We start from the raw sequence: 23,886 nt of genomic DNA, 5'->3' as shown, positions 1-23,886 counted from the left end.
CCATATGGGTGATTTCTGTTATTATGATTTAAAAAAGGAGCCAAAACAACCATTTAAATAACAAATGGCTTCATATGATCATCCTTTAATAAAAGAGCATTTTTTGGCCTGATCAGCCATTTTCAATATCAATCTCACACACACTTTTGATCAGATTCAGGTCTGGGCCATTCCAAAACTTTAAATCTTCTTCTGGTGAAGCCATTCCTTAACCATCTCAGATCAGGATAAAATCAGGGCACCAAGTGACAGCAGGGAAGTCGGAACACACCCTGGGGACCCAAGATGCCATTGTAGCCAGAGAGCGAGGTGCCAAAACAGGATAATTTACAGCATGCAGAGCACACGAACTACTGCATGCAAAGCTGGCCACGCCACCCACCCAAATCAGACACTTTAAAGATGATGGCAGGTGCGTACTGACTCCTATTTAACATGATTTTAAATGCTGAACATAGCTACATCCCCAGTTATAAGAGGGTGTGCACACTTATGCAACCACATTTTAGGTTTTTTTTATGTTTACTCCCCCCTAAAAAATTTTGGTTTGTTTTTCAATTGAGTTGTACAGTTTATAGATCACATTAAAAAAGGTGATAAAAAGTTCTGAAATGGTTTATCGTGGACTCATTTTTTTACATCACAGAAACCTGACATTAACACTTCTTATATTATGTATAATATATATATATATATATATATATATATATATATATATACACACACACATACACACACACACACACACACACACTGTAACAGGCTCACCTGAAGGTTTTCATCTTCACGGATCAGCTGCTTACGAGGGAAAATCTGATTGGCTTGAATACACTCTAAGCTATTCTGACTTTCATCATCCTAAGAAAAAAAAAAAAAAAGCGATAAGCAATTAAGCACTACACATGAAGACTAACAGTTGTGTGCTCTAGTCATTATCTCACCATGTTTTATCCAGAACAGTTGCAGAAGGCAACAGTGGAAGACTGCTCTTCTTTGAGGCCTCTCCACAAAATCAGATACTCCTAAAACACAAAAAAATTCCCAAAGTAATTTCTTTATTTCAGAGCAAAATTCTTGACATACTCTTCAGAAATATAACTTTTCACGTAGGTGCTACAACAAATAAACCAAAAGAAAAATAAACAAACAGTCATAACAAATGGGAATAAAAATATCCCAGACTATTTGGCTTTCCAGCAAATGGGACTAAAAAGTGTCAATAAGAGAAAAATACTAAGCAATAAAATGACTCAATTTAGAGTGTAAGCTGATGACATAACAGAATGCAAAGATTTGCAAATCTCAAACCCATCTTATTCACAATATTGAACAAATCAAATGTTTAAAACTGAGAAAATGTACCATTTTAAGAAAAAAAAAAAAAAAAAAAAAAGGTAAATTTTGAAATTGATGGCAGCAACTCATCACAAAATGTTGGGACAGGGCCAGGTTTACCACAGTGCAGCATCCCCACTTTTTAATAACACTCTGTAAACACCTGGGAATGAGGAGACCTGTTGCTAGAGTTTTGAGAGGAATGTTGTCCCATTCTTGCCTAATATAGGAGTCTAACTGCTCAACAGTCCTCGTTCTCCTTTGTTGTATTTTTTGTTTCAAGATGCACCAAATATTTTCAATTGGTTAAAGGTTTGTCCTGCAGGCAGGCCAGTTAAGCACCCAGACTCTTCTACTGCAAAGCAATGCTGTTGTCATAGATGCAGTACACGGTTTTAGCATTGTTGGTGAAAAATGCAAGGCCTTCCCTGAAAAAGACATTGTCTGGATGAGAGTATATGCTGCTCTAAAACCTGGATATACAGCATCTTTCAGCATGGATGGTGCCCGTTCCAGATATGCAAGCTGCCCATTCCATATGTACTAATGAACCACCATACCATCAGAGATGCAGGCTTTTGAACTTGAGCGTTCATTACAAACCGGGTGGTCCCTTCTCCTTTATTCCAGAGGACACAGCTCCCATAGAACAGTTTTCCACTAGACCACTTTAAATGACCACTGGCCCAGGGAGGGCGGTGGCATTTTTGGATCATCTTCAGATATGGCTTCTCCTTTGCAGGATAGAGCTTTAGCCTGCATTGGTTCTGGATGACACAGCAAACTGTGTGGGGGGGGGGGGGGGGGAGGGAGGAGGAGGAAGGAGGAAAGAGAACTAAAAGGGAAGGAAGGGGGGGGGGAGCGAAAGGGAAGGAAGGGGGGGGGGGGGAGCGAAAGGGAAGGAAGGGGGGGGGGGGGGGAGCGAAAGGGAAGGAAGGGGGGGGGGGAGCGAAAGGGAAGGAAGGGGGGGGGGGGAGCGAAAGGGAAGGAAGGGGGGGGGGAGCGAAAGGGAAGGAAGGGGGGGGGGGGAGCGAAAGGGAAGGAAGGGAGCTAAAGGGAAGGAAGGGGGGGAGCAAAAGGGAAGGAAGGGGGGGAGCGAAAGGGAAGGAAGGGAGCTAAAGGGAAGGAAGGGGGGGGGGAGCGAAAGAAAGGGAAAGAAGGGGGGGGGCAAAAGAAAGGTAAGGAAGGGGGGGGGGAGCAAAAGAAAGGTAAGGAAGGGGGGGGGGGCAAAAGAAAGGTAAGGAAGGGGGGGGGGAGCAAAAGAAAGGTAAGGAAGGGGGGGGGGGGAGCAAAAGAAAGGTAAGGAAGGGGGGGGGGGAGCAAAAGAAAGGTAAGGAAGGGGGGGGGGGAGCAAAAGAAAGGTAAGGAAGGGGGGGGGGAGCAAAAGAAAGGTAAGGAAGGGGGGGGGAGCAAAAGAAAGGTAAGGAAGGGGGGGGAGCAAAAGAAAGGTAAGGAAGGGGGGGGGAGCAAAAGAAAGGTAAGGAAGGGGGAGGGAGCAAAAGAAAGGTAAGGAAGACGGAGCGAAAGGGAAGGAAGTTCTAACTTACCAAACATTCCATATCTTGTGAGTACAGTACAGGAAACAGCAGGCAAAAGTATTCATAGGCCCCAAGTTATAGGCTTGTACCTTTAGGTGACTGGACACTGGCAAGCTTCTGTAGACACACCCACTGGGTGCATCCAATATAACTATACCCTACTCCATAAGTCCTCCGTTCTGTAGCAAGCAATGCAAAGTAACCAAAAGTTGGGAGTGTGGCATGTGGCCTGTACTGTACTTCAAGATATTGAATTTACATGCAAGTCAAAGTTACTCTTATCCTAATCATACAGTACAGAAAGCAAAGTATTCATAGGCCCTGGGACATCGCCAAGCAATGAATGAGAAGAGTGGGCAACTAAGCAAACAGAACTGTGCCAACAGGTCCAACAATAAGGCTTAACAGACCCTACTTCAGAGAGTCACTGATAAAACCTTGTAGCTGAAAGCAGCAACTGCAGAGGTTTGGACATCCACCTGCTAAAACTTTGAAAAAAGGTATAACAGGGGACCAGGTGGCAGCTTTACAAAGTTGAGCTACAGAGGCCTAGTGCCAGAAAGCCCAGGAAACTCCCAATGATCTGATGGAAAGAGCGCAGGAGGAGACTTGTCCTTTACATAGTTACATTGTTAGTCTGGCTGAAAAAAAAAAAAAAAGACAAAAGTACATCCAGTTCAACCATACAATGTAAGCTCTGGTGATCAATGGTGACTGCAGCAGGGTGTTCTTTGTGAGGCCCTGTGAAAGATTGAAATGGGAAGGTCTTCCTTATGGAAGTAGTTGAATTGAGGTAGACTAATGGCTCTGACTACACCCTGGGAATGAAGAGAGAATTTGCTTTTGACGCTTTGGAGCAGGATATAGGGATGGTAAGACTGTCTTAATTGAGGTTGGGTGGATGTGCGATAACCACCTTAGAAGAAAGGATGGCCTTGGACTCAAGACTACCCTTGTAAAGAATGAGGAATGGCCCTCTATAAGAGAAACACCTGAAGGATATGAAGCTACCAAAAAAGTCACTTTGCATGACAGGCCATCTAGAGGGATTCAAAGGTTGGTTTCTGCAGGGCAAAGAGAACCACACTGATAGTCCAAGACAACAAAGGGGGTTATAATGGGAGACCAACACAAGATTAACTTTAAGTGAAAGTTTTCAAAAGGACAATGGGAAGCCAGAGCTTTTGAAAAAAAGAATGGATAAGGCTGAGGCCTGTTCTTTCAGAGGGCTTAAGGCCCAAATCTTAATATAGAAGGCCAGAATGTGAGAGACAGAATACTCTGGGATTAAGGTGCCTGTGTTCACACCAGGCAAAGAAGGATTTCTAGGTACAATCGTAGATTTTTTTTCCTTTCTGCAAGTGGCTTTTCTTGCTTTATTCAAGGTAGGAATAACATTCAAAAACATTAAAACCAGTGGCTGAGAAGTAGGATGGAATAGGGGGTCCTAAGAAAGCAGGTCTGGCCTGCTGGGAAGAAGCCAGGGGTCAGCCTCTCAAAAGTCTAAGTATGTCTATGTACCAGGTCGATCTGGGCCAGTTTGGTGCAATTAGAATCACCACAGTCTTCTCTTGCTCTATATGGTTGGGAAAAGAAGGTAGAATTAGCAGTGGAGAAAAGGCACAGAGTAGCCTGAACTGAGACCAGGAGATTATCAGGGCAGCAGGGGCTAGTGCTAGAAGATCCTTGGTTCTAGTATTCTGTTGAAGCAGGATGCCTACATGAGGAGTCCCCCATTTCTGACTTCGGTTGAATGCGTCTGGGTGAAGGACCCATTACTCCCTGGACCAGGCAGGGGAAGCAGAGTCTGCTTTCAAGTTGTCCACTCCTGGGATGTAGACTGCAGAGATTACTGGCGAGTTTCCAGTCTTGGTTACCTGGTTTGCTTCCCTCGGCTGCAAGACTCCTTGTCCCCCCATTTGTGGATGATATAGGCCGCAGCAGTGTGACTATCTGGCAGCACCCTCAATGGTGTCCTTGCAAAGGGGGGTCCAGTGTTTATTCCTCTGAGCTCCACTCTTCCCTTGCCTAAAAGGCTCATCTATTGTTATCAATTTCCAGTTATAGGGAAGAAAGGATTTCCCCCCCCCCCCCCCCCCCCCATTTTAAAACTTGGGGATGGAGACCCACCAAGTTACGCAATCCTTGCTTGGCTGGAAAGGTGCAAAGGGAAGATCAAGAGAAGGAGTATGCTTGTTCCAATTCAAAAAATGTTTTGTTGGAGAGGTCCTGAATACAACTAAATGAATAGTACAGCCCCAAAAGGAGGCTACATTAGGAATTACTTTTTGGGATGTCTCTTTGATCCTAATTCTTAAGTGTGGGCTCAGAGTATTTTCTTTTCTGGAAGTAAAACCTTTGCTTGCAATGTGTCCAGAGCCAGACCCAAGTATTCCACATGGAGAGAAGGTTTCAGAGTACAAATTGATCACCCAACCAAAGGCCTGGAACATCTGTATTATCCTGTGGATGTTTGCAGATAACTGGAGGGAGAGGTGCCCTTCAGGAGAAGGTTTGTCTAGATAACCTGGGACCTGGATGTCCTGAGTTCTGAGAGGAGCTAGAAGAGGTGCTAATAACACTCGTGAATACTCTCTGATCAGAGGATATCCAGTGTTGGATTTTGTTACTGTGAACAGGTTTGAGTAAAAACCTTTGAACTTGTTTTGTGGATGTACTAATACAACTACTCCCTGGGAGAAGGGATGGTTCAGGACATTGCGCAATCAGTCTGCTCAAAGATGGTCAAATATACACAAAGACATGGTTGCTCATGGTTGATTTGAGATAATAAAGGGTGTAGAGTTTTAAACTATTTTGTACCCCTCTGAAATAACCAATTGAACCCACAGGTTTAGGATGTTTGTGACCCAGAGGCTGACTATAACAAATGCCACCCCCACTCTTAGAAGCGATGGCACCATTTCATTGGGAAGAGGACTTTGGGGCTTTATGGCACAAGTCTTCTGCCGAAAGGAAGAGCTCAACTTAGGTTCGGAAGGTACAAACCTATAACCCAGGGTCTATGGAGTATGGTTTCTTATACTGTATTAGAAGACAGTAAAGAAGTTGACTTTGGAGAATATAATAAACCAGGCATCACAAAATGGCGGAGCGCGGTCCGTAAATGGAATGAATGACAACCCTATATGGACCATGGCTCCGCCACTTAGCAGCCTGAAGTACTCTGCCGGCTGATGTCCTCTTTACCGCATCCCCCTCCATCATGCCGCTGCCACATTCATCTTTACAACAGATAGAAAGCATGGCATGTCCAGACAGAGGGTAGGACATGCTACCCAGTTTTTCAAGTTAAAAAACCAAGTGACTGGTTGATCGGCGTTCCTAGCAACCAATCACCTGCCTATTAACATGAAAAGCATGCCCCACATGTTCCATCCTCTGTTCTGACATGCCCTGCTTTCCGCCTTCTACCTGCTATGTAAGGTAGGATCTATTAGAAGAGGGTTTTGATTGGCAGAGGGTAATGTAAAAGGGAGGGGGGGGGGGGGGGGGGGGGGAGTCATATTAAGGGGACTGGGCTGCAAGGAAAGAAGGGGGGCTGTGAAGAGGACCAGTATACAAAAAAAGGGGGGCTGTGAAGTAGACTGGGGTGGGGTGCAAGAAAGGGGAGTTGCAAATGGGACTGGAAGGACTGGAAGAGTGAAGGTAAGGGGGAAGGGAACACGGGTGCAAGCAAGGAGGGGGCTGTAGAGGGGACCAGGATGCAGGGAAGGGGGGCTGTGATGTGTAGGGGTGACAGAGGACACTGATGTGAAGGGGAGGGGACTCTGATGTGAGGTGGGGACTGAGGACACTGATGTAAAGGGTGGGGGTCTGTGATGTAAGAAGGGGGGCTGTGATGTGAAGTGGGGTCAGAGGACATTTAAGTAAAAGAGGTGCTGTGACAAAATGGGGGAGGGGACTTGGATGCAAAGTGGGGCTGTGACAAAGCAGGCGCTGTAATGCAAAGAAGGGGCTGCATTGTAAATGGCGGTACTGTGATATAAAGAGGGGGTTATGTAATGTAAAAGGGGGTTCTGTAGTATAAAAAAGGGGACTGTGATGTGAAGAGGGCTGTGATGCAAAGGGGAGGGGCTGTGATATGAAAAAAACGAGTCATAGCCCAAACATGACAGACCCCTACTGGATGAAAGTTTTAATGACCGGACCTCCGAATTTTAATTCAATATCCCTGTAATAAACCATTGAATCCAAGAGAGATTTCTCTGTAAGGGAGAAGAGGCCCATCATCTTAGGACACTAGCAAATAACCAAGGTGTCACTGAGTATGGCAGGGTTATAGGGGAGGTGCTGCCCATCCTAAAACGCTTTGCTAGTGTCCAGTCATCTGAACGTGTGAAAGGTGTCCTCTACTGTATGATTAAAGTTAAAAAGTGTTACTAAACCCAGGATCCTGAATTCACTATATCTGATCTCCCACAGTACACACAACATGGAAATACAATTATTTTAGTAAATAGAAACTGCTAAAAACCTCTGACCCTCTGAACAGTGCTGATTGGCCCTGTGCTGATCACATGCACCCTCCCAAGAAAAAAAAAAAAAAAAAAAAAAAACCACTAGCAATACACAAAGCATGTGCATGTGACCATGGGTTCAGTCTGTATCAGGTGGTCATTTCAACAATAGGAGGGGCAGAGGAGAAAGGATCAAAACAGCTTTTTTGCACAATGCAGAGGATTAACCCCTTAGGTTCCACAGTGAGTATAACAAGCATGCTTTACTGCATATACAGACTGATTTTTTCTGTTGTGGGTTTAGAAACATTTTAATTTAAGCCGAAAAGGGTACTTTAAGCATTCAGAATGTGCAAACACATGCTATCAACCTCTGATGCCTTCTAACTGCTGATCTTACCTGTATGAGTGAATGTCCCTGATGGGAAAGTGTGATTATTCTTCAATACATCTTATGTTTTGCCAGATCTGGAAAAAACAAACATTTTGTTACAGACCTTCAAAACACTCATTACATACTGGACTATGTACAATATTTTGACTCCCTGCTTTTTCCTTACAGTATTATAAACTGATACATCAATGATTGCCATAGATAGTTTTTCTTCTCGCTATTATTAAGGTCTTAATAGAAACACTGCCACACCAAAAGGGGATCTGCAATTTCAACATAATTTTATAATGTATAGCTCGTTTGATAGAGCCATTGTTGGTATTTTATTCCTTTGATCTAGCATTTGGCAGCTGAATGGCAGAAGGCATAACTTCAGGAAGGACCAAGGCTTAAAGCAAACCTGGTGCTTAGCCCATTTTGAGACACAAGTTCACTTAATCCCCTAACCCTCCCCAGCATACCAAATCTGCCAAGAACACCTTCAGGTCAGGAAGAGAAAACCAAATATCGAGGAGCTGGCAACAGCACTGGGCCAATCAGCATTGTTCGATGTGGAGATCTTAGCCCTTTACAACGTTCAGCTTCAGCAATGGAGTAATAATGGAGTGGAAGTTCAGTAGTACAGCTCACATATATTATGGAATACATATGCCCTCCTAGTACACTCATTGTGCAGCAGCTTTGCAATCAACATTTTTACCTTCTAGTTTAGAAACCAAAAAGAAAAAAATCTTTTAATTTTTTTTTTTAAACACATGCTATGCAGTTTCACTTAGAGAGATATTCACATTAGAAAAAAAACTACTGCTGTGCTATGCGTTTAGAAAACCCTTCAAGTTTTGTAAAAGTAAAAAATGTTTTGAAAACTTGTAAACGTGATAAGCTGACTCCAAACTAAATTTTAAAAGAGTTGTAGTTTCCTTATAAATTAAACTTTAACTTACTTCCAAAACCAAATCTGCTAATATACAGTTTACCAGACCAGGAACATGTAATATATTTATAGTTCTGAAAAAAAAAAAAAAAAAAAAAAAAAAACACAAACCCCCACACAAAAAAACCGACAAACAAAAAACACACACAATACAAAATAAGCAGATCCAATTAACCCGCTTCACCAGTTTCACTGCCACAGGTCCGTCCTGTACGCAGAACAGCTCAGCGACATAGCCCAATATTTTTATACAGGATTTATATAGCGCCAACAGTTTGTGCAGCAGCTTACATTATAAAGGGAGACAGTACAGTTAAATACATGAGGGTTAGGAGGGCCCTGCTCTCAAGAGCTCACAATCTAATAGAGAAGGGCAAGTGGAACAAAGGTAATAGCCGAGAGATGAGCTGATGGGAGAATCAAAAGATTCAGTTGTTAGACAAAGGCAGGATAGGCTTCCCTGAAGAGAAGAGTTTTCAGGGATCACCTATAAATGGACAGTAGGAGACAGCTGGACGGATAGGGGTATAGAGAGATCCAGGAGGATGAGAGAGGCTCAGGAGAGGTTCTGAGGATAAGCATGGTAGGAAGAGACAATGGAGCGATAGGAGAAGGCTGTTTGGGTGATCTATTGAGACAAGATTGGCGATGTACTTGGGGCAGATTTGTAAATGGCTTTGTATGATGTTGTTAGGATTTCAATTTTTTAGCTGGGTAGTAGAAAGCCAGTGGTGGGATTGCCAGAAAGGGGTAGCAGACACGAAGGTAGATGAGTCTGGCAGCAGCATTCACAATAGACTGCAGGGGAAGTAGCCTGTGTAGAGGCAAGCCTATGGAGGAGGGAGTTGCGTCTGAGTGAATTTTGATAGCGTAGGTAGAAGAGTTGGCTTCATCCCATCTTGAGACCCAACTAAAAGGCATATTTGCTCTAAAACTTCGTCTGGATGAGGCATGTGGTGGTGGTTAAGAATTAGATTTCAATGTAGTCTAGCAAATGCTATTACACATACCGGTTTCCTCTTGGCCAAGGAAAAGTAGTTCCAGATTGCTCAGTTTTACACACGAGTGATTGCCCAACAGCACAAAATGGAAACAGTTGTTCTAGAAATGTGATTAACTATGTGACAGGGATACATTAATCTTGCTAAATTGATAGCCTGTCAAAGGATTCACAAGACATATCATGTCTTTTTTAAAACACAAGCTGTATTGAAAAAGGACTGCGTTAACCTATGAAAAATTACAGTGTTCATATTTCTGTAACTCCTGCATTACAGGTGAAAATTACATAAATTGAATAATGTAAGTGGTTATACCTCTTCCTCAGCATGCAACTAACAAGGCATGAACAAAAAATAAATAAAATAATAAACAAACAGTCCCCGTAGCACAATAAGGAGGTCTTTCCCGACCTGCTCGTGCAGAAATTATTATATGGCCACAGATATCGCTTGGAAGGCAAGTAGGCAAAAGGAGTTAAAAAGCGAAATTTCAAAAAGCTACTCAATTTAACTGGCACTAAATCAAAAAGATGGTTTCTTGTTTTAGGCATAATAGATAAGGAAGAGAGTGTCTATTAGATTTTGATGTTGGTGACCACACTAAGGAGATTTACGGTCTGTCCTGGTGAAAAACAACAGGAGGGGGAAATTTTCCCAACGGGGACATTATTTCAGGTGAAAAATGACAAAAGGTCAGCTTCTGATCTTTCTGTTGTGTTTTCAGGACAAGATGTGAGAAGCAATTATTCCCAATGGGGACAAAGAGGGCAAACGTGCAGGGTTCCATCCCTTCCTCACTCTAACAGACTACTAACGTACTGTGTATTAAAGCCACCTTCTTTAGTCTTATTCATACTTCATAATGGATTGCGCACTAGCTGACCACTTACAACAAATTAGTTTGGTGAAGGCTTATTCAGGATTGACATTTGTAGGGAAATTTTTTGTATGGACACAGGAATATCACTGGTTAATAAATGGAAACTGAAAGACCCAAGTAAGGGCTAGTTTAGACAAGTAGTGGTGTTTAATGTCCCTCTAAAAAGCAATCTGCAGTTACTTTTCAGAGACATTTAACAGGCAGCTCGGAGGCTGCCTGTGATACCATTGAGAGCCCACAGCACTACACTGCAAGAGAATTACACACTTGTGAAGTTTTGCAGGAGAGATGGAGACTGCCACCGTATGAACGAAGCCTTATACAGCTACAGTAGAAGTTTTAATTGCCATACTAGTTTGGGAAAATAAGGCAGGTATTTGCTACAACACTTTGTTTTTGTTAAAAACGACAGAACTGCAAACGGACATCCAGTGGTTATATGGACACTAAGGGCTTATTTACATTAGTTGCACAGTCTCACTTTTCAGAAGACTGTAGAACAGAACAGTCAGGCATTCAGCAGGCAATACTGCCACCTCCTTAATGCCTTTTTTTTTTGCAGGAAAAATGGAGATTTTGAACGGGAATATGGTTCCAGCACAGCCCTATTCACTCAAATGAATTGTGTTTGGTGGTGGTACGGCCTTCCAAACGAGACCTGTTGCATAAGATTTGCTGCACCATAACAGTGTATACCAATATGGCCTCTAGTCATGTTAATTTGCAGGTAAGGTGGTTGGAGAGGCACTAAAACTGCAAATCATCTTAAGTAGGCACCTTATGGTGGGGGGGGGGGGGGGGGGGGGTTGTGTCACCTCAACTGGCTTAGCCCACACTCCAGCTCCTGGAGCGCTGAGGGTGGCCTGGCATTGACCAATTTTCATACTTACCACTGGGCAGCCGTGTTGGTGTCGGTCGGGTGGTGGCTCGTTCTCAGTCTAATGCTGCAATTGATCTTGAGGCGGTTCTCCTGGGCTCATTTCAGGAGTTGGGCAACCTGGTTTATAGAGGTCCAAAGGCTTATACCAACCTGCCACACCTTACTAGGATGACTAATCTTAGGGTCTGGACTACTGCTATGAAACTGTTCTTACAGCCAGGGTACTGGTCCCCATATCAACCAACATGGAGAATCCCATGCTCCCTCACTTTAGACTGCTGCCTGACCTCCACTTTTAGACCCGATTCGGTATTAAACTCTACAAAACATCTTTGCCTTGAGATCCCTAATCTCCTTTAGAGACCTACAGCACAAATTTAGACTCCCTAGATGGATGTACTTCAGGTACTTCCAGCTGCGACATGCAGTTAGAGCTCTGTTACCAGTGCCCCCTTCATTTGACTACTGACCCTATTGAAGATCTCCCGGCCCAGGAATCCCTCTCCAAACCACTCTCTCCCCTCCCTTTAATTTTACTCTGTATGGATTCCCCCAAAATGGAGGCCCACTGGGAGGCATGGAATGTAGATATTCCTTCCCTAGATAAAAGGAGGATTGGGAAGACTGTTTTGAGGGTAGCTCGATATTGGTGATCTCTTCTATGGATAAATTGATAGAAACAAAATTCCTCCACAGACTGTATTCTACGCCACAAAAGTTGCATAGGAGATATCCCGAGGTCCCCGGATTGTCCTTGATGTCACAGGTTTGAGGGCACTTACTACTATATGTTTTGGGATTGTCTGGTAGTGGCGGTATTTGAGCTTGTGAACCACCACCTAAAGTGGACCTCACCAGCCTTGCCAGTCTTACCATTGCTTGGAATTCGGGATGATGAGCAAAGGCCCCTGTACACTAAGCTATTGAATTCTTATTCTACTACGCCATTAAGAAATTATACTTCACTCGAATGCATCCTCCCCCCTTTACATAGGAAGAACATTGACCGTTTTTCCCAGGAGTCTATGTACAAATTGACATATATTAAAAGGAATTGCCCACTGAAATTTGATGGGGATATGGCAGCCGTGGCTGGACCACTGAAGGTGCCTCTTGTGGATACTTATCCTGGTATGGGTCTGGCTGCGATCCCTCCTCGCTTGCCTTTAGGGTTGCCATGTCTGAGTGCTTGCAGGGGAATACACAGATGCCAGTGACTATGTCAGCTCTGTTTACAGCCCATGATCTGTGCTAATCAGGAGAAAGCTGGTAGGAAGAGGTTAATGTTAAAAATCCTAGGAATCCTGCAGCCTAAAAGTGGCAATGTGAACCAGGACACATTCTCATGTAAAACCCTGATTAATCAAGTATATCTCCGCTGCTCTCCTCTACCCTAGAAAAGAGACACACACACACACGCACGCACACACGCGCACACACACACGTTAACCTGTGCAGTGCAGGCAGAGCCCCACTGCAGGGGGAAAACAAAAAAACACCACCACATACAGTTACCTGGAGTTCAACTTTAAGAAAGCCTTCTAATATACTGATCTATTGCACAAGGTTTCAGAAATTTTTGAAAGACTGTGCCATGCACTGACACATCCCCATCCTTTATTAAAAAGGAGAAGTACAGCCAAAATGGTTTTAGCTTAGGGTCACATTTTCAGCTGACAGCAGGCTGAAGAGCAGACATCAGTGACTGACCGTCATCGTTCTCTGCTCACAAAAGGCAGCGAGAGCTCTGATCAGCATTGGCACAAAAGCATTCACTTCTTTTGCACACAATCCTCTAGTAACTGAAAGGAGGGCCAAACATTGCCACAACTAACTCTAGGAGCCAGACCAGCGCTCCACTTTATGTACCTTGATATTCTGTCTGTTCTGAATCACATGCTTAAAGTTGGTTGTAAAAGGCAGAAGGCCTTTTACCTTCCTGTGTGCTACTCCCCCTCTAATAGACAGAGTGGCTCTGCGGCCAGCACACACACACACACACACACACACACACACACACACACACACAAGTGCCCCAAGAGAAAACAGCTTGCTCTGAGGGCACTAAGTACGGGGAGGGGCCAGGAGCACCAGAAGGAGACCCAAGAGGCGGGAACCAGGGCTGTTCTAAGCAAAACCATTGCACAGAGCAAGTGGCATTTGTTATTGGGGGGGGGGGGAAACACACCACACACACCATCTTTGTTGTAGTGGCTAAGTAATACTGTCTTGTATTTTATTTATAGCTCTTTTCCCATATTTTTTAAATTGAATAATAATTTACAGCTTATGCCACCAGCTTTTCATGCACACAGCTGGCTTTGCTATCTACATCTGAAATATGATCATTACAATCATCAGAGGCTACATATCTTCTAGACAATATAATTTACAAGATTCCATCCTGCACCGTCAGGCTTGAAAAAGTGCACACCTGCCTCTTGTTTTATGAGTTTTAAAATGACGATCATAAAAACCCATTACCTGAACAGAAACTGCAGGAAGGTTCAGAGGATGAGAGAAGAAAATCCTTATTCCACCCACACAGTTGTTTACCATTTACCTGTCACTTCACACATGGAGATAAATTAGCAGCAAAATGTTCAAAATAGAACATAAAAGCTGTCACTATTAACTTCCAACACACTAAATGGGTTTGTTTCTTTACTCTTAAAACTAACAGACCTGACATCTTAAAAGTAACCTTTAATATTCATCTTTATTGTTAAATACATTAAGATGGAGTACAGATGGCTATGCAAGTACCAAAATTGACAGCCAGGTATTGCCTACTGCACCAAAAGTTCAAAGGGGCACTGGTGTGGAAGCTTGGTTTTTTTTATTAAGCATTTAACCATTTCACAGAACCATTTTTGTACACACAATCCATTTTTTTGGTCTGAAAATTAGTTAAAACCCCCAAAATTGGGCTCGACCAGCCCACATTGCCACACTCCTCCACCCCACGTCCTTGGCAGCCCCCTCTCCCCCACCCCACAGAGCAGAGCCCAGCATCCCAGGACCTCCAGAGTCCCTCCACATGAACAGAGACCAGAGGAAGCTGGTGGAGTTTGTCTTCTTGGCAGCACGGCAGACCATACAATTCCTTAACGTTGCTAAGGTTAAACAGCGCCGGATGAGAAGCTCACATTTATTCTCAGATATCTATTCCAAGTTCCTGAAAGTAAGTATGGGACTCCAGCTCACTTTTAATGACCATCTGGGGCTAGACCACTCCCTGCTATTATGACCATTTGCATGGCTCATCTTAGGGTGGCTCCAGCAGCGGATAACAGTGCGTGTACATAGGGGCCATGCGCATGCTTGGAAAGGAGTAGCGGTGCTAGGTGATGACATCACGAGCTGCGACTTGTCCAAGCTTTCACATCGCCGGTCAGTGCACTGCCAAGGAGATGTGCACACATATACAACTGGCTGTGAGTTTTAATACATTCATTTTAATTAAACACAAGATTTTAGCTAGTGCTGGTGGTCAGTGGAACTTTGCCCTCTTGTGCTGGTGTATGGGTTGTTTTTTTTTCTAAATTAAAACCTTGTATTCAGGTTTAATTGCAGTGTTGGCACTTTGCGATAAGTGGGTTTGGGTTGCAGTTTGGGCACGCGGTCTCTAAAAGGTTCGCTCATCACTGCTGTAGGGTGTCTAATCTTCAGGCCTGAAATAATTTTTTAAACTTGTGCAAAAGGCTCTGGCAGTGAAAGGGTTAAATGGATCTCATTCCTGTATGAGCATCCTGTGGCTGCCCTTCAAATTAATGGTCAGGTATACGGCACTTTTCCAGTATCCAGGCAAGGTTTCCCCCTTTCTCCGGGGTGGTTTGTGCTCATCTTCTCAGTTACAGGGGATTCAGGTAGGCAACCGCATGGAAACAATGGCCCTTTATGTGGACGACTTGGTGCTATTTCTTGGAGACACTGGACCTTCCCTACAGACAGCATGGTCTATCCTACACAGTTTTTCGATGGTATCCAGCCTGAAAGTACATTGGACCAAATCTAAAATTCCACCCTTGCTCTCCCACTTGGTATCTGGGCCAGTGGACCCCACTATTTAACTTCAATAGGTCTCCAGGATAAAAAGGTACAGTGCCTTGAAAGTATTCATACCCCTTGAAATTTTCCACATTTTATCATGTTACAACCAAAAATGAAAATGTATTTTATTGGGATTTTATGTGATAGACCAACACAAAGTGGCACATAATTGTGAAGTGGAAGGAAAATGATAAAACGGTTTTCAAATTTTTTTACAAAAATATCTGAAAAGCGTGGCATGCATTTGTATTCAGGCCCCCTGAGACAATACTTTTACAGCTGCAAGTCTTTTTGGGGATGTATCTACCAGCTTTGCACATCTAGAGTGAAATTTTTTGCCCATTCTTCGCAAAATAGCTCAAGCTCTATCAGATTGGATGGAGAGCATCTGTGAACAGCAATTTTCAAGTCTTGCCACAGATTCACAATTGGATTTAGGTCTGAACTTTGACTGGGCCATTCTAACACATGGAATATGCTTTGATTCCATTGCAGCTCTGGCTGTGTGTTCAAGGTTATATCTGGTGGTAGTTTTCCGCCACACAAAGCATTTGCTTTTAGGCCAAAAAGTTCAATTTTAGTCTCATCTGACCAGAGCACCTTCTACACATTTGCTGTATCCCCAACATGGCTTCTCGGAAACTGCAAAATGGGACTTATGGCTCTCTTAACAATGGCTTCTTGCCACTCTTCCATAAAGGCCAGATTTGTGGAATGCATGACTAATAGTTGTCCTGTGGACAGAATCTCCCACCTGAGCTGTGGATCTCTGCAGGTCCTCCAGAGTTACCATGGGCCTCTTGGCTGCTTCTCCAATTAATGCCCTCCTTGCCCGGCCTGTCAGTTTAGGTGGACAGCCGTGTCTTGGTGGGTTTGTAGTTGTGTCATACTCTATTTTCGGATGATGGATTGAACAGTGTTCCGTGGGATGTTCAAAGCTTGGGATATTTTTTTTTTTTTTTTTTTTTTTAAATAACCTAGCCCTGCTTTAAACATCCACAACTTCATCCCTGACCTGTGAATTTTTTCAAGGCACTGTATTTGGGTATGGTGATCACAAATTCAGAGGCAGACTATATTCCACTGAAGGTTTCTCCTCTTTAAAAACAAACTAACTACCTCTTCCATCTTCACCGATTGGAAAAAATTAATTTGATTAAAAAGGAAAGTTCTGCCCCTCTTCATGCACTTATAAATTGCCCAGTATGGATTCCCAAATCAATATTTATAATCAATTGATGGCCTATTGTCCTCATTTTTATGGCATGGGGGGGGGGGGGGGGATCATAGAAGGCTCTAGGTTACCTAGTTTATAGAGGCCCTAAATAACCCTGCTGTCTTACCACTTCTATGCAGTCATTAAAGCATTGTACAGTGGGGCAAAAAAGTATTTAGTCAGCCACCAATTGTGCAAGTTCTCTCACTTAAAAAGATGAGAGGCCTGTAATTGGCATCATAGGTAGACCTCAACTATAAGACAAAATGAGAAAAAAAAAAAAAAAAAATCCAGACAAATCACATTGGTTGATTTGGAAAGAATTTGCAAATTATGGTGGAAAATAAGTATTTGGTCAATATCAAAAGTTCATCTCAATACTTTGTTATATATCCTTTGTTGGCAATGACAGAGGTCAAACGTTTCCTGTAAGTCTTCACAAGGTTGGCACACACTGTTGCTGGTATGTTGGCCCATTCCTCCATGCAGATCTCCTCTAGAGCAGTGATGTTTTGGGGCTGTCGCTGGGCAACACGGACTTTCAGCTCCCTCCAAACGTTTTCTACGGGGTTGAGATCTGGAGACTGGCTAGGCCACTCCAGGACCTTGAAATGCTCCTTCGCTGCTCGAGCGGTATGTTTGCGATCATTGTCATGTTGGAAGACCCAGCCACGTTTCATCTTCAATGCCCTTGCTAATGGAAGGAGGTTTGCACTCAAAATCTCACGATACATGGCCCCATTCATTCTGTCCTGTACATGGATCAGTCATCCTTGTCCCTTTGCGGAGAAACAGCCCCAAAGCATGATGTTGCCACCCCCATGCTTCACAGTAGGTATGGTGTTCTGTGGATGCAACTCAGCATTCTCTCTCCTCCAAACACAACTAGTTGTGTTTCTACCAAACAGTTCTATTTTGGTTTCATCTGACCATATGACATTCTCCCAATCCTCTTCTGGATCATCCAAATGCTCTCTAGCAAACTTCAGATGGGCCCGGACATGTATTGGCTGAAGCAGGGGGACACGTCTGGCACTGCAGGATCTGAGTCCCTGGCGGCGTAGTGTGTTACTGATGGTAGCCTTTGTTACGTTGGTCCATGCTCTCTGCATGTCATTCACTAGGTCCCCCCGTGTGGTCCTGGGATTTTTGCTCACAGTTCTTGTGATCATTTTGACCCCACGGGGTGAGATCTTGTGTGGAGCCCCAGATCGAGGGAGATTACCAGTGGTCTTGTATGTCTTCCATTTTCTAATTATTGCTCCCACAGTTGATTTGTTCACACCAAGCTGCTTGCCTATTGCAGATTCAGTCTTCCCAGCCTGGTGCAGGTCTACAATTTTGTTTCTGGTGTCCGACAGCTCTTTGGTCTTCACCATAGTGGAGTTTGGAGTGTGACTGTTTGAGGTTGTGGACAGGTGTCTTTTATACTGATAACAAGTTCAAACAGGTGCCATTGATACAGGTAAATGAGTGCAGGACAGAGGAGCCTCTTGAAGGTGGTACAGGTCTGTGAGAGCCAGAAATCTTGCTTGTTTGTAGGTGACCAAATACTTATTTTCCACCATAATTTGCAAATAAATTCTTTCCAAATCAGCCAATGTGATTGTCTGGATTTTTTTTCTCATTTTGTCTCTTATAGTTGAGGTCTACCTATGATGTCAATTACAGGCCTCTCTCATTTTTTTAATTGGGAGAACTTGCACAATTGGTGGCTGACTAAATACTTTGCCCCACTGTATGTGGTGCATGGGCATGCATTGTAGCCGGTGCTGATCTATTGTCTCCCTATACTCCATTATGGAGAAACTCAAAGTTGACATTTTTATGCTTACCCAGATGCAGTGGTATAGACCAGTTATGGTGTGAAGACATTACAACACAGTTTCTCGGGGCTTCCTGATAACCTATGACAATTTAAAAGGCTGCCATGAATTGTCCAATACTCACTTTTCTTATATACATCCTATTAAGGCACGCCTTAGTGACTCAATTTGGATCTAGTCCTGAAACTCGAAACCACTGGTCCGGGATGAATCGTTGACCAAACCATTGTACACCATCTATAGAAAGACATTTTCCCATAAATGGCCAAGTTGCTAAGTCCATGTAAATTAACGTGGGATGCTGTAGCTCCAGGTCTCGACCAAGACAATTGGGATGATGTCTGGGAGGCCCCTTTCAGTTGTCTGGTCTTTACTAGAAACAGTCTTATCCACTTTAACTTTTTGCATAGGGTTTACTCCACCCCAGCCAGGCTTGCCAAGATACAAGTATAGGGGCCATTCTTCCCCGTGCTGGAGAGGTTCTACACCTACGGCAGACTTGATGCATATTTTATGGGCATGCATTAGTATTAAGCCCTTTTGGCAGGCAGTGTTAACTTCCTCAGCTCAGTCACTTCCATCTCTGTGCCATCTTCAAATGAACTGTGGTTGCTGGGTCTGGTTGAGCCGTTGGCTCCCACGAAAGCAATAAACACCCTCCTTACTTTACTGCCATTTTATGATAGGAAGCTGATTACATTGTCATGGAAGAAGTCCTCTGCACCAACCCTAGACTCTTGTGCCCCCCCCTTCACAGGATCAGAGAGACACAGAACCGACGGTATGAGGCATCTGTCAGGTGCTGGGAGAAGGGAAGCAGTCTCCCAGGAGGCTAAGGCGTCCGTTTAATCTATTAGAAGTGAGTCATGCAGATAATAGAGATAGGCGAGATCAAAGAGGAACTAGACTTGGTGCTTTGGGTCCAGGTTAGTACACACTATAGTGGGATGTGCTTTGCTCATTTTTTATGTGCGAGATTTACAACCACCTTAACTTTTAGTGCACACAATAAAAAGGTTTCCACTTTTTGAGTAAAACAACAAGGAGTGTATTTACTCTGTTACTATTAAGGCAGCCATACATGGACTGGAATTTGGACAGTTCAGCAGGGACGGACTGAATTTCTATCCATAAATGGCGCCTGTGGTTGAAAAGGCAGCAATCTAACCATCAACCCCTGGTCAACCACCCTGTCAGATGTTCCTTGCTCGATCAGCACTGCAAGCGATATAGTCTGCAGCACTGATCAGTGTATTCTAATGCCGAGTAAGTCTTCCTGCTGTCAGAATACAATAGCTCAACGGGTAGGATTCCCCCATGCACCAACACTGACTGGAGAGGGAGGGATGTTATTATATAAACTTTACACAGTGTCCCAACTTTTGGGATTGGGTTTGTATCTTTTTTGCTTAGTGTTCCTGGTGCTTTCCCCAGCTGCAGGTGCTGAGTGCAACCTGCCATTCAAGTGAATAGTTGTAAGCAGACATACTCTTGTAAATACAGATAAATCCTTGATTGAGCATTTACCCACACAAGTATGTACAACAGTATTTCCAGAGTGTAAAAATTTTGTTTGCTTGTTTTCAGGGAAATATGTGGTACCTGCATGCAGATGGGTATGCTTTATCTGATTACCTAATTGTATTTCTTACGAAGGATCTCTACCAGGTATGCACCTTAATGGAGGTCAGTAAGAAGCCAGTTAACGTTCCAATAAGTTATGCACTGTACCAAAAATCCCAAAACAGCATGTTTGCTAAAGTGAAGTTAAATTATCCCACTTGCTAAAACTTATACTAGCAACATCTGCTAGATTTTTGGTTTAGCAAGCCCCAATTTTGCTTGAGGTGTAGAGCTGCATATCTCGACTCAATCAGCAGAGGATGAACAGATATTCAAGGTTTTTAAAACTCATGCAAAAATAGGTGGCATGAATTGGTATCAACTTAAAGCAACTGCTGGCTTTTCAAACAGGTGACAATCAAGTATTTATAAAACAAAAAGCAGAACATGCATACAAAACAAAAATCTAAACCATAAGTGATCAATGATATCATGTTGAGATCTTTTTGTGTAAACTCTACAGGCTTCTGGGAGAGTTGTGCAACCTCCTAGGCCTCAAGGGCAGCCCTGATCTCAGGATAAACCATTCCCAAGATGGGACAGCTCAATGCTCGTGTACAAAGAGTAATTGAATCATGCTGATCAACCAAGCAAAGGTAACACACAAGCTCCCAGTAGTCCTGTGAATGGAAACAAAACCATAAGCCTGGTCTTTATCCTGAAGTCAGAATGATTATACCTGTGTTAAATGAGGACTACATATTATGCCACATAAATAAAAAGTAACTTTCCCTGCTTTGCTCCCTGCACCACAGAGTCTCGCGTCTGCTGTAGGAGGATTATTTCTCCAGCTATATTATCTGTACTTTGAAAAAACCTCCAATAAGATGGCAGAGACCACAAAAAGTACGCAGAACTGGGAAATCAGATGCAGAGATCTTTGTGGGCACCACCAGGTCACTGTGTAATACAGTCCATCAAAATGTACCAAAAAGTTAAACCGTGATTTTCTGTCTACTGGCCTCCTTACTGTGTAGATCGCATAAAAACAAACATTCATAGCCCTGAGGATACTTAGGCTGCATTCACACCTGCGCACTGTGTTGCTTTTTTGCACATTTGTCATGCAACAGCATAGGGCATCCCACTCACTTGAACGGACTACCCTACACTCAACAAATGTGCCAAAAGTAGCTCCTGCAACTTTTTTTTTTTGCAGGTGTTTTTGAGATGCACATTGTCACGTGAATGTTCCCTGCACTTGGGGTGCCATTAGGAGTTAATGACGCCACAGAGGGGGGAAAAAAAAAAAAAAAAAAAAAAAAACACAACACACACGCGTTTTGAGAATTTTTGCACATGTTCCCAAAACGCCAAGGTGTCAGTGGGGTCTTAAAGCAGTTCACCTTCTGCAGCATGTGACATATTATACCCATATTTAGGGTGTAACATGTTCCAGCTCCTCCATGTCCGCCTCACCATCCTTCTGATAATGGGCAAGGGATCCTCTCCCTGCACCAGCTGTCACATTTTGAAACCAGTACGGCAGAGCTTTACGCAGCACTTCCAGTCATTCACAGGAATCTGTGAATGAGAGAACTACATGTCCTGTCAGCCACCACAGCAGACTGCTTGAAATAACAAATGAAATGCAAGGGAGCTAGTGAGTTCCCTCGCAGATCTTTCACAAGCCCTACAGCCTGTACGGAAGTACAGGCAGAAAGCTGTAGGGTTTGTCTGCAGAATCACAACATTGCATCCAAAAACCACTGATCATGGATTGAATGCTTTGCGGGTTCCTTAAGGAAAGAACAAATGAACATTTTTATCCTGCATAAAAAATGTGCATTTATTGGTTTCCCCCAAAAGTTAAACTAAAAAAAAAAAAATTATATATATATATATATATATATATATATATATATATATATATATATATATATATATATAAATTTTAGCATCAGTAATTATTTTTCCCCAGGGTTACCCCTCCTCCTGCACTTCATTTTTGTGCTGCCCTGCAGCAGAATTTCTGCTATAGGGCAGCGTGAAAGCGGATAAAATGGTGCATTTTCTAAGTGTAAACATTTTAATATGTTTTCTGTTGTGAATAAAATAATGGGTTTATAAGATTTGTGAATTTTATTGCTTCTGTTTTTGGAATTGGGGGTTGTAGAGTGACCGGGAAATGTAAACATGGGATGCAGGCTTGTTTTTAAGAGGGCAAAGAGGGCACCTGATAATCCTACGAACACTTGTCCCTTGGGGGACACATACACTTGGCGCTGTGTCTACACAGGGAGCCATGGATGTCACCCAGACTGGACTTTAAAAGGTTTTCAGTACTTATTAGAATATATTCTAAAAAAGGGAAACCCATAAACCTCAAAAATATGGGAACCACTATAGTTGCATTGCGTATGCAGAGGGGTTGTTCCACTACTCAAGAATCACTGACCTGGAACAATTATGCAGTCAGTGAAAAGTGAGGACACCCTGTAAACCTAGTAAGGGAAAAAACCAAACAAAAAAAAAACACCAGCCAGGATGAGACCCGTATCATGAGCCTTCAAAAAGGAGGTCAACTGCAGCTCCCATTTTTCTATCTTAAACAGGTTTCTTTAAAAACTCTTGTGAAAGGAAAGCAGGACTGTTTTCCCCAAACATCAGCGAATGCATTTTCTATAGCTGAAAATGTCATCAGTTTACCGCAAGAATAACAGAGTCGTGTATTGTATTCGCATGAAAGCAGTGAGCTGAGAGCCAGCAGAAAGACAGAAGCTCATGTGTGCAGCAGGTGACTGTCACACCTGTGGTGACGTAACTCCCTGAAAGACGGGAAAGTAAGCAATAAACAATGTCAGATATTCATTGCATAGCTAGGGGATGAACCATACAGAATGCCAAGAGAGCACAAAAGTTATTTCCAGCTTACAATTAAATCTCATATGATCCTGACAGATGTGTATTAACATGTTCTTACCGTCCACTTTGCCCTCTTAAAAACAAGCCTGCATCCCATGTTTACATTTCCCGGTCACTCTACAACCCCCAATTCCAAAAACAGAAGCAATAAAATTCACAAATCTTATAAACCCATTATTTTATTCACAACAGAAAACATATTAAAATGTTTACACTTAGAAAATGCACCATTTTATCCGCTTTCACGCTGCCCTATAGCAGAAATTCTGCTGCAGGGCAGCACAAAAATCTCACGCACACAGCGATCGCCAAGTAGCACTGACGGGGAGAGACCTGTATGTAAACAATACAGATCTCTCCCCTGTCAGCTCCTACACATTGCCAGCTTTGCTATGCAGAGCAATACAAAGCAAAGTACACCCCCAATTCCAAAAGTTAGGACAGGGCCTTAATTACCATGGTGTAGCATCCCCACTTCTTTTAATCAATCTGTAAATGTCTGAAAATGAAGAGACCAGTTGCTGGAGTTTTGGGAGAGGAATGTTGTCCCATTCTTTCCTCAGCACATGCTGCTCTAGAACCTGGATATATCTTTCAGCATTGACTGTGCCTTTCCAAATTTGCAAGCCTCCCATTCCATAAGTACTAATGCACCCCCAATACCAGAGATGGAGGCTGGCTTCCTTTAACCACTAGCTGCCCGTAGGATGTCTTATGATGTCCTGAGCCCAGTTTCCAATCTTCTTCCATTTACGGATGAAGGAGGCCACTGTGCTCACTGGGACCTTCAACGCTGCAGATATTTTAGTATACTCTCCCCAGATTGGTGCCTTGATACAATCCTGTCTCGGAGGTCTACA

The 23,886-nt window shown here is 43.2% G+C and overlaps 1 protein-coding gene across 5 annotated transcripts in view; it reads right to left on the bottom strand.

The window, feature by feature from the left end:
- The window catches only part of MTMR3 (myotubularin related protein 3), a 120,260-nt gene that overhangs the window by 63,144 nt on the left and 33,230 nt on the right, over positions 1-23,886 (bottom strand). For all 5 annotated transcript variants that reach the window (XR_016306643.1, XM_089655459.1, XM_089655461.1 and 2 more), the window contains exons 2-4: positions 7,755-7,822; positions 942-1,022; positions 769-858 (exon numbers count right to left, since the gene is read on the bottom strand). Coding sequence is in view for 4 of the 5 variants with exons in the window: in XM_089655459.1 (XP_089511585.1) it covers positions 769-858; positions 942-944 (93 nt within the window). In the remaining variant the exon portion in view is untranslated. The remainder of the gene's footprint in view (positions 1-768; positions 859-941; positions 1,023-7,754; positions 7,823-23,886) is intronic.

Source organism: Staurois parvus, unplaced genomic scaffold (assembly GCF_062004578.1).
Source record: "Staurois parvus isolate SC_StPar_1 unplaced genomic scaffold, SC_StPar_1.0 ptg000840l, whole genome shotgun sequence".
Classification (NCBI taxonomy): domain Eukaryota; kingdom Metazoa; phylum Chordata; class Amphibia; order Anura; family Ranidae; genus Staurois; species Staurois parvus.
Note: the sequence above shows the minus strand (reverse complement) of the source record. Positions and strands in the feature narration are given on the sequence as shown.